The sequence below is a fragment of the Mustelus asterias genome, chromosome 5, assembly GCF_964213995.1.
Source record: "Mustelus asterias chromosome 5, sMusAst1.hap1.1, whole genome shotgun sequence".
Lineage (NCBI taxonomy): Eukaryota > Metazoa > Chordata > Chondrichthyes > Carcharhiniformes > Triakidae > Mustelus > Mustelus asterias.
This window is the reverse complement of record NC_135805.1, coordinates 76851469-76863524: the sequence shown is the minus strand read 5'-3', so window position 1 is coordinate 76863524 and position 12056 is coordinate 76851469. Positions and strand designations below refer to the sequence as shown.

The window sequence follows — 12056 nt, the reverse complement described above, 5'->3', positions numbered from 1 at the left end:
TGCCATCTTTTTAAACTGCTGAGCATTTAAAGCTCTACTCACCTGAACCTTAAAGCAACTACGGACAGCAAATTAACATTACCAGACCAAACAAAGGTTGGACTTCAGCGAAATGGATTCTGAATACATGATAGCAGGATTAGATAAAAAGACAGAATCTGAACAACTGAATACACTACTTTATTTAGTAGGTCCATTAGCCAATGATATGATTGCAATGCAAGGAATAATTAAATCTTCAGGTAAATTTGATGAAGTTTTAAAACGATGCAATGGATATTTGAATCCAAAAAGCAATTTAAGTTCAAAGAGAGCAAAATTCAACAAACGTGTTCAACAGCCTGGACTCTTTTATAAATAAATTGTACAGATTGTCTGAAGGTTGCTACTGTGCTGACCTTAAGATGGAACTCATAAGAGACTGAATTAATTTCAGAGTGGCTCATGATGCTCTTTCAGACATACTGCAGCTTAAGGAACATATGACTTTAGAAAAGGTCAAATAGTCAGACAGTCTATATCCACCAATAACACCTATTGTGGCCGTGCTTGAGAGATTATTTTGCTGACTCCCTGGGAAGCATCTCCTCTCCTTCTCCCCTATGTACTCTATGAATGGTATGCTTTGTCTGTATAGCAAGCAAGAAACAATACTTTTCACTGTATACCAATACATGTGACAATAATAAATCAAATCAAAAGCATCTAGAGAATCGCACAGCCGGTGATGCGGAGTTGTGGGGCTGACCAGCATCGAGCTGGCCAGTGATCAGGAGGCCGGCAGACAAGGATCACTGTGCAAGCTCTGATCTCGGCCCTGACAGATCAGCACGTGCCATGGCCAGCTCCATGCTATGCTGCCAGCCTCTCCAGTGGGAATAGGCCCTGTCCACTGATTTTCAGTGAGATTCACGCTAGTGCAGTCTGCAGTGCACAGAGTGTGGGAGATTCATTCTGAAATTCCCACTGAAAATAACAGCGTGATTTACTCTCAGCTTCTGGGTCTAGCCCATCTTTTCAACCTACCTGTACTGCACTACTGGGATCATCAACTACTGAGCATCAGAGCTCAGATGGCTCTCTGTCCTTTTATATTGCTTCAATGAGAAGTTTTGGTTTCCCATCTCAGTTTCAGTCTTAGCTTCCTTAGCAACTGAGAGGGTCAACTTCTTTTCTCAGTTTCCCTTTTCAGTTTTGCTCTGTATTTCTGTGTGGCTGCTTTCTGGAATTGTTAAGAGAGGTTTCAGACTTTGTTAGGAACAAGGAAAGTATTTATTGATAAAAAGAAACTATGGTACAGGAGGCATTAAAGCTTCCTGGAACCAAGCTCCAGTTCTTACATGCTTACTATATGATTCCAGAATTAAAACTGCCTGAGAGAGAACTCTCTCTCTCTCTGGTGTGATCACTCACTCTTGGTTCCCATTGATCTCTCATGTCAGGTGACCCTCTTATGGTGTTCTGTCTTAAAGAGACAGACATCAAATAACCAACAAGCTTTTTTTTCAATTCGGGCCTGGCTCCAAAAAAAAAGTTTTGATACCATGGATTCCACCACACTATTTTTGTTTTTTTTAATAGTTACATTTTTAAAAATTAGTATCGATTTAAAATTTGACTTTAATTAACAAAACTTGCAGGTGTGCTTTGAATAAAAGTAATTTAATAGACTGCAGCAGTTCAAGGCAGCAACTCAGCATCACCTTCTAAAGGAAAATTAGTGATGCGCAGTAAAGGGTGGCATGGTGGCACAGTGGTTAGCACTGCTGCCTCACAGCTCCAGGGACCCGGGTTCGATTCCGGCTTGGGTCACTATCTGTGTGGCATTTGCACATTCTCCTCGTGGCTGCGTGGGTTTCCTCCGGGTGCTTCAGTTTCCTCCCACAATCCAAAGATGTGCGGGTTAGGTTGATTGGCTATGCTAAATTGCCCCTTAGTGTCAGGGGGACTAACTAGGGTTATGGGGATAGGGTCTGGGTGGGATTGTGGTCGGTGCAGACTCAATGGGCCAAAAGGCTTCCTTCTCAACTGTAGGACTCTATGAAATGCTGGCCTAGCCAACAATGCCCCTCTCCCACAAATGATTTAAAAATTGATGGACAAGAATAAATCAGATTTTCTAGGTCATCCAATCCCTGACAACATCCAGGGAAGTCATGATGTGGAAATGCCGATGTTGGACTGGGGTAAAGAAGTCTCACAACACCAGGTTAAAGTCCAACAGGTTTATTTGGTAGCAAAAGCCACTAGCTTTCAGAGCGCTGCCCCTTCGTCAGGTGAGTGTGAGTTCTGTTCACAAACAGGGCATATAAAGACACAAACTCAATTTACAAAATAATGGTTGGAATGTGAGTCTTTAATTACCTGTAAAGACTCGCATTCCAACCATTATTTTGTAAATTGAGTTTGTGTCTTTAGATGCCCTGTTTGTGAACAGAACTCCCACTCACCTGACGAAGGGGCAGCGCTCTGAAAGCTAGTGGCTTTTGCTACCAAATAAACCTATTGGACTTTAACCTGGTGTTGAGAGACTTCTTACTGCGAACATCCAGGGAAAACACTGAAGTAGGATTATACCAAGCACAAAGAAAGATAGTTTGGTAACAGAAAGTTAACCATCGCAGCACTAGGTCATCACTAAAGGAGTTCCTTGAGTTCAGCCATCTTCAATTGCTTCAATGATTAACATTTCATTTAATCAGTGCAACTGGACTGAATATCCATCTTCTCCATCACTGGTGAATGAATCAGAACCCTGAACATCATCGCCAGGAGGATTGCATTGGACTAAGATCACATAACAGGCAATGATAAATCTGACTGTGATGCTACTGCTGGGGCTGATGAGAGGAAAACACAGATCTGGCAATGAAACGGAAGTTGTTCCAATTTTCCTTCATTGCACTGAATTTATTCAGCTTAGGTTAAAGAAGCAAGAAAGAGCTGTTACATTGTTGGAAGGAGATAGATGAGTAAATACATTGGCAAATTTTCAAACTAAACTAAAATACAGTCTCCAAATCTCACTACTCTGAGTGCTGGATTTTCACTGCCAAGGCAATCAGCTCAAGTCAGTAAATTTCCCAAGTCAGTAGACTCCCCTTGGCTTAAAAGGGCCCGTCGCAAACATTTGCCCCATTTGGAACAAAAACTGTTGGACCCTATAGCCCCTCGCACTAACTGCCTTCTCATCCACTCTCCAGGGCCCCTCTGCCAACTCATGCCCCCACCTATTACAATGCTGCTTAGCCATGTTAATTACAATAATCATATACAACGGAAGAATAAGCTTAAAGTTAGTCTTTTCCCTCAAGCGGATTTGTTCATGAGACATTTAACAAAAGTGGCACACTCTCCTCATTTCTTCAACCCTCACTGTTACAGCTGTGTCCATTTATACTCTTCTGAAGCAAAATGAAATAAATGTGTCAATTTATAGGTTATCCAATGCTTATCACATGTCTTTAACAATGCAATTGGTTTAACAATGTAATTGTTATATAGTGTAATTGCAGGACCCAATGACAGACCTTCCCTTGCTGTTTAAAGTAATCTCTTGTTTGTTTGATTCTTGAAATTGTGGAAAATATGTCAGTTTCTCTTACTTAAATTTTCTATTGTGTCGTCATCATGTAAATTCCTTGAATGGTTATCACCCCCATGCTTGCTGACCTACATTGACTCCCGGTCAAGCAATGTCTTAATTTTAAAATTCCCATTCTTGTTTTCAAATCCCTCTTCATCTTCGCGCCTCCCTACCTTTGTAAACTCCTTCAACCTCACAACTTGCAGAGGTATCTACGCTCCTCTAATTCTGGCTTCTTGCGCACTCCCAATTTAACTGCTCCACCATTGGTGGCTGTGCCTTCAGTTGCCAAGGACTTAAGTACTGCAATTCCTTTACTGCACTGCTCTACTTTGTTTTTCCCTTTAAGAGACTCGGATTTCAGTGGCCACCACCTGACTGATCACAGGTCTCTTGATTGGATGCAGAATGCCTGACTGCCAGGTGCCCCCTCACTGGGAAGCCAACAGGGCTTGCTGGGCAATTGTTTAAGTGCGCTGGAAAGCCATTTAATCTGTAAACCACCACTAATGTGCGATGGGCTCAGGATACTGGGTATCAATTGTCTCATTAATAAGCCTAATTGACATCTCACCCTAAACATTGGATGAAGCCTAAGATGGGGTGCGATGCCTTATCTTATCAGCTTGGGTTTTGTCTCCCTTGTGAAGACCATGAATTGGATTTAATTTGAATTTGAATTTGGTTTTTGGAGCAAGCAAGGAGATGGATTCAAATCCGCCTGGTCCACTCTGAGCATTGGCTTTGTAACTTCAAGAAGGAAAACTGACACAGGGCCTCTCCCACAATTAAGTGGGCCTGATCACTCATTTTCCCCATATCAATAGGATGCATTAAATTTAACCCCATATCTTTTCATGTGGCTCAGTGTCATCTTTATTTTATCATCCTCCTGTAAAGACCCCAGGGATTATATTAAAGGCGCTATATAAATTTAAGGTGTTGTTGATTAAGTAACACTGAGAAACTGGATTGCATTTTCACAAGTCTGTAAAGTATTTCCAAAGGTGTCTTGTTCAAATGAGTACTCTGTAATAGAATTGGAAGATAGAAAATTGGTCTGTTTATGGAAAGTCAACTTTTTAAATTAAAGTAACACTCCAGTTTAAGCCTATTAAAAATCTAAATAGATTGAAAATGCTGGTAATAATGATTTGACCAATAGATGTTTGTATTCGATGTGATCTGTGAACTGGTTGGATATGCATGCAATAAACAGACAATGTTTAGCCACATTCAGTGCAATGCAGTTGACATGGACCAAAATGTTAGTGGAGTCATTTCAATCCTTTATCTTTGGTTTGCCTGATTGGTTTCATCAGTGCCTACATCCATGAAATAGTCTTCAAAATGCTACCCTAATAGATACCCGTTTTCTTAAAAGGACTCTGAACATGCAACACTTTCCTGTTGTACGTATTATATGGCATACAATATAAATGTATCAGGGGGTCCCTGATTACAAATCCATTTGAAGAGGAGTCTGTCAACCAAAATGCTTTGCAAATCACTACATTAACATCTCAAAGAGAAAAACAAGTCTTATTTCCCCAAACTGTATCTGTTTATGTGCATATAACAATCTAAAAATTGGTAGAAATCTGTAATACTGGAGCATGCCAGCTGTCTACAACTAAGATGAACCTAGGATGAATATTAGGGACAAAAGATTAAAGTTTCTGAATGCTCCTTTATGTACTTTCTGTCATTATTTTATATTTAGTTTGAACATAGGTTGGAACAGCTGAGAGAAAGGTATTGCACATTGTGGTGAACCATAGATGGTTACCACTATGGGTACTTGTACATATGTTATTCTTGTTGCTGTTGGGGTTAGGGTTGGGGTGTTCCACCTGTTAGCATTGTTCTGTGGTACACTCCGTTTGGCCCTGCCTTCTTACAGGGGTATAAAGGTCACTGCTACTTCCTAGTAGCCCTTAGTCTGGGATAGTATTGTTAAGCAGTGTGCTCTATTCTTGTTGTGAATAAAAGTCTTTATTCCCGGGTATGACCTTGTCTCCCGTGTGGATCAATCGCGCATCAATTTTATTCACAACAATAAAATCAAAAATTTTGTTCGAAGAAAAATGGAGTAGATGCTGAAACCCGATCGGCTAACCTTAGATCCGCGTGCAGCTGGAGTGTCAAACACTTTCGACCATTGGTTGAAGTGTTTTGAAGATTACATCGACGTCTCGACAGCAGTCCAGTCCGACGCCGACAGATTGCGGGTCCTCCACGCCAGGGTGAGCGACACTGTGTATGCAACAATCTGTGATTCCCAAAATTACAAAGAGGCCATCGAATTACTCAAGAAGCTGTACCATAAACAGCCGAACGAAATCCATGCTCATCACCTATTAGCCACTCGACGGCGGCAGCCCGGTGAAACTACGGGACAGTACCTGCGCGAACTTCAATAGCTAGCCAGAGCCTGCAACTGCAAGGAGGTGTCGGCTACTCAATACACCAACGATCTTATCCGAGACGCGTTCGTGGCGGGAATCGGCTCATCCTATATTCGCCTGCGGCTGCTCGAACAGGGTAACTTGGACCTGGCTAAGATGGTAGAATTGGCCGATGCAATGGAAACGGCCTCCAGAAATCTCGAAACCTACCCCACTGACCACGTGGGAACAGCATGGCAAGCACAGCCACCGCCTCAACTGTACTCGGCGGCTCCTCGGAACTGCGCGATCATGCTCTCAGCTTCAGACCTGACGGCTGCGGCAGCTCCTGGAGGCCCACGGTGCTATTTCTGTGGATTGGCGAAGCACTCTTGTCAGAGATGTCCGGCCAGGACGGTGTTTTGCTCCGCCTGTGGAAAGAAAGGGCACTATGCAAAACTGTGCCGAGCAAAGACCCCTTCCAAGCCCAGCAGTGCTGCGTGTGACTCCCCAGGATCCATCTCCTCGTCTCCGGCCTTGTCGATGTCTTCAGCCACGTGCGAGCCACGGACGCCGCCATTTCCTATGACGACGACGCAAGCCACGTGCAACCTGCGGGTGCCGCCATTTTCGACATCATCAACCACGTGCGATCCGTGGGCGCAGCCATTTTGGTCGACACCGGCCGCAGAAGACCAGCAGGGGTCCTCGTCGTCGGCTATCTCAGCTGCCTGCAGTTACACTTGGGATCCAACAGTGGCGTCAATCATCCTGGACCAGGCCAAGCCTCACAGACTCGACAAGTCCATGATGGACATTGAGGTAAACGGACGTCTGGCTCATTGCCTGTTTGACAGCGGGAGCACGGAGAGCTTTATCCATCCGGATACAGTGAAACGGTGCGCTCTCCATGTGCAAACTGTCAGGCAGACAATCTCCATGGCGTTGAGGTCCCGATCTATAGTCGTTCTTGGGAGCTGTGTGGTAACCTTAACGGTGCGGGGCACAGTTTATGAGAACTTCAGGCTCCTCGTGTTACCGCACCTTTGCGCTCCGGTACTCCTGGGGCTAGACTTTATGGTCCACCTGAGGAGTGTGACCCTGCAGTACGATGGGCCACTCCCTCCTCTTTCAGTGGGAACACAGCAGCCTCCAAATTGTCCAGCGCGCTCCACATGCAGTCTCTCGACACTCAAAATTACCCTGCCTTCCCTATTTGAAAATCTCATGCCAGGCTGCAAGCCCATCACGACTAAGAGCAGGCGTTACAGCGCTGAGGATCGGATCTTTATTCGATCTGAGGTTCAGCGGCTCCTCAGGGAAGGGGTCATCCAACCTAGCACTAGCCCATGGAGAGCACAAGTCGTGGTGGTCAAGACTGGAGACAAGCCCCCGATGGTCATAGACTATAGTCAGACCATTAATAGGTACACGCAGCTGGACGCGTACCCTCTCCCGCGCATATCTGACATGGTCAACCAGATTGCGCAGTACCGGGTGTTCTCCACCATCGACTTGAAGTCAGCCTACCACCAGCTCCCCATTCACCCAGAGGACCGCAAATACACGGCCTTTGAGGCGGATGGCCGTCCCTACCACTTTTTGAGAGTCCCTTTCGGCGTCACTAATGGGGTCTCGGTCTTCCAGCGCGAGATGGACCGAATGGTGGACCAAAACGGGCTACGGGCTACCTTCCCATACCTGGACAACGTCACTATCTGCGGCCATGACCAGCAGGACCATGACGCCAACCTCCAGAAGTTTCTACGCACTGCAAATCTCCTGAACCTGACCTATAACAAGGAGAAGTGCGTATTCAGCAAGCACCGCCTAGCAATCCTCGGATACGTGGTGGAAAACGGGGTCATCGGCCCTGATCCAGACCGTATGCGTCCCCTCCTTGAACTTCCCCTACCCACTAGCATCAAAGCACTGAGAAGATGCTTAGGCTTCTTCTCGTACTATGCACAGTGGGTCCCCAATTACGCGGACAAAGCCCGTCCGCTCATAAAATCTACCTCTTTTCCCCTGACAACAGAGGCTCGCCGAGCCTTTGAAAGGATGAAGGCCGACATCGCGAAAGCCACGATACACGCTGCCGATGAGTCCATCCCCTTTCAGGTGGAGAGTGATGCATCTGATTTCGCCCTGGCCGCCACACTTAACCAGGCGGGCAGGCTCGTCGCCTTTTTCTCCCGCACTCTCCAAGGCCCTGAAATTCGGCACTCCTCTGTGGAAAAAGAGGCCCAGGCCATTGTGGAGGCCGTACGCATTGGCGCCATTATTTGGCTGGTAAACGGTTTACCCTGCTCACGGACCAGATGTCCGTGGCCTTGATTTTCCCTTTTAACGTGTTGTTGAACATAAAGAATGATAAAATCTTGAGGTGGAGAATCGAACTCTCCACCTACAACTATGATATCATGTACCGTCCAGGGAAGCTCAATGAGCCCTCAGATGCCCTGTCGCGTGGAACATGTGCCAGTGTGCAGGAGGACCAGTTACTGGCCCTCCACAATGATCTCTGCCATCTGGGGATCACTCGGTTTTTCCATTTTGTAAAGGCTCGCAATCTGCCCTACTCCATCGAGGATGTCAGGTCGATAACTCGAAGTTGCCAAGTTTGTGCAGAATGCAAGCCGCACTTCTACCGGCCTGACAGGGCACACCTCATTAAGGCCACTCGCCCGTTTGAATGACTGAGTGTCGACTTCAAGGGGCCCCTTCCTTCTACAGATCGGAACGTGTATTTCCTCAACGTGGTTGATGAGTACTCCCGATTCCCTTTTGCCATCCCATGTTCTGATATGTCCTCTGCCATGGTCATCAAAGCCCTGTGGGGTCTCTTTACCCTGTTCAGTTACCCCAGTAATATCCACAGTGATAGGGGTTCGTCATTTATGAGCGACGACTTGAGGCAATACCTGCTCTCTAAGGGAATTGCCTCGAGTAGGACTACGAGTTACAACCCCAGGGGTAACGGACAGGTCGAGAGAGAAAACGCTACAGTCTGGAAAGCTGTTTTACTGGCGTTGAGGTCTAAGGGTCTTCCAGTCTCCCGTTGGCAAGAGGTACTTTCTGATGCGCTCCATTCAATCCGATCCCTCCTGTGTACGGCAACCAACGCTACCCCACATGAGCGGATGTTTACCTTCCCTAGGAAGTCTTCCTTTGGGACCTCACTGCCGTCTTGGTTGACGTACTCAGGACCTGTCCTCCTGCGGCGGCATGTTAGGGCCCGCAAGTCCGACCCTTTGGTTGAACAGGTCCATCTCCTCCACGCCAACCCTCAATATGCCTATGTGGCATATCCTGATGGGCGAGAGGACACGGTCTCTATCAGAGATCTGGCGCCTGCAGGGGACCTGGACATTCCCGTCACTCCCGCACGCCTGGTTAGGATTCCTTTGTCCATTCTCTCCCCTCCTGACTCGACACGGCCAGCATCGGGACCTCAACTTAATCCTCTTACTCCCGTGTACAGCTTGCCTGAGTCCAGGAGATTGTCGCCACCTTGAGGTCCACAGGTGTGTGAGGAACTGGAGAAGTCACTGGACACCACCTCGGAGAGAGGGTCATCACCACGGTCACCAGAACCGACACCGGAGCCGGTACTGCGGAGGTCGCAGAGACGGTGCGGACCTCCGATACGGCTAAACTTGTGAAGATATGGACAGTTCGTATTGTCTCCTTACCCTGCCGGCCTTTGTTTTCAAAGGAGGGGTGAATGTGGTGAACCATAGATGGTTACCACTATGGGTACTTGTACATATGTTATTCGTGTTGCTGTTGGGGTTAGGGTTGGGGTGTTCCACCTGTTAGCATTGTTCTGTGGTACACTCCGTTTGGCCCTGCCTTCTTACAGGGGTATAAAGGTCACTGCTACTTCCTAGTAGCCCTTAGTCTGGGATAGTATTGTTAAGCAGTATGCTCTATTCTTGTTGTGAATAAAAGTCTTTATTCCCGGGTACGACCTTGTCTCCCGTGTGGATCAATCGCGCATCACACATCATATGACAGTTTTGACAGATTGGTAAACAAACACTTATCATTGTCTTTAAAATATATACATCCAGCATCCTTGGTAATTCTCTGCATCACATAACTTCATGTGAGAAATATTCGAAAAATAAGTTAAAATGCCAATGGGACGAATAAAAACACTGCACAAATATAGAAGGAGTTGCCTGATAGTACAGAATTTGAATATTGATGAAAAAAGAGAGAAGTTATTGAAACTTTTCACCTCATCAGGACAGCGACAAGAATGTTAAATTTCAAAGGGAACAACAGTTTATTCTGCGTAAGAAAAGTCTGTTGACCGGTTGGCAAGTCAACTTTGGGTGATACATTACCATGGAGAATGCACCAGGGAACTTTTGACCCCCATGCTTTTGTTTAATTCGAACAGTCACAAAACCTGCACATGTTGTTTCTGCCCATGGAGGACAGGTCCCTGTGTATGTAGCTTCTAGCAAGTCTAAGTGAGCCACATGTCAGCTGACTGATAATCTTAAATTGGCTGTTGGTGTAATTCTTAGCACATTCGGAATTGTCCAGCAAGTAGTGTCCAATCGTGGAATCGTATCACAAAATGTTAGTTATGATGTTCTGAGTTTTGCATGCACATGTTAGTTGAATATGATCAGTGCAGTGCCTACTGTGAACAGGCAAAGGAACATACAGTTTGATATGAGTTACTAATCGTTGGAATGTCTGTCCTACGTACCTGGAAATTTAGATACCACATTATTTATTTGTGTGGTAGGCAGATGTCTTATTGGCTTGTTGACAGCATTCTGTTAGTGAAACTTTTACTGTATCTGTTTATGGGTACATGGACTAAAAATGGGTAGAAATCTGTAATCCTGTCTGTAGTCCTGTTACTGCCTTAAAGCAAAGATGTGCAGCTTATGTGGATTGACCATGCTGAATTGCCCCTCTTGCTGTCCCAAGATGTGTAGGTTAGATGGATTAGCCACGTGCGGGTTTATGGGAATAGGGCAGGGGAGAGGGCCTGGGTGAGACACTCTATCAGAGAGTTGGTGCAGACTCGATGGGCTGTATGGCCGCCTCTGCACTGTAGGGATTCTATGATTCTATGATTATCTGCTACCATGTTAAACTTCTTACAGCCAGTTTGTGAAGGAGGAGACCAGAAATCAATCTTTATTCAGTTTTAGAACAAAGTGAAATATTGTGAGAAAACTAAAACAAATGACCAAATTAACTAATTAACAACCGCTTAATAGGGCACTGCAACAAAAACAGAACTTGAAAGGAAGCTTATCAAAATTAAGTTTCATTTTAGGGGGTGGTGATATACTCCAGCCTCTGTGGCACCCACAGTCAGCAGAAGGCCCCAAGAGTACTGGCAGAAAGTGCCTCTTCATACTCTTTAGAGTAACAAATAAACAATGAAAAAGTAATCAAATGATCAGCCCTTATAGGGACACTGTAACAGAAAAAGACAAAACTTTAAAAAAATATTAAATTTAAAAAATGTTCCTGGGGCTGATGATGCAGCACTTCAGCCCCTGCAGCACTCACTGGCTGCAGAAGCCCTCAAACATATTGTTGGAAAGTGTCTCTTTATATTTGCATAATTTATTATCAAATGTGTGCCGCCTCCAACCTGTAGACAATTAACCTTAATTTATACAATTATCATAGGTTTTCAAACATTCTTTGATTTTCCTTCATGAGTTTCTGGGAAGAAAATACATTTTTGCTGCAGCATGCCTGATTATAACATTGTGGGTTGATTAAGTTTGTTTTTATTGTTACTTGAATGATTGCACCATTATCTTCCTATGTCTTTCAGTCAACCTGATCTCAATGGAGATGACTTACTTTGTCAGTGGGTTGCTGTTTGCTGGAGTGGTTAAAGAATGGGTTTGGGATTATGCCATTACAGTTACTCTTATTCATGTTGCAGTCACCTCAACAGGTAAGCAATGTATTCTGTATCATTTAAATGCTCAAAATATAATGATATTTTCTGAAGAGATATCTAATATTGATATAAACAAAATTTCATGCCTCATACACTCAGGATAGCACCATACGTCTGAACAGAAAAA

At 45.0% G+C, this 12056-nt stretch overlaps 1 protein-coding gene across 1 annotated transcript in view; it reads left to right on the top strand.

Annotated features, from left to right (window-relative positions):
- The window catches only part of tmem244 (transmembrane protein 244), a 64638-nt gene that overhangs the window by 27834 nt on the left and 24748 nt on the right, over positions 1 to 12056 (top strand). The window contains exon 4 of the mRNA XM_078213559.1: positions 11798 to 11923. Within this exon, the coding sequence (XP_078069685.1) occupies positions 11798 to 11923 (126 nt within the window). The remainder of the gene's footprint in view (positions 1 to 11797; positions 11924 to 12056) is intronic.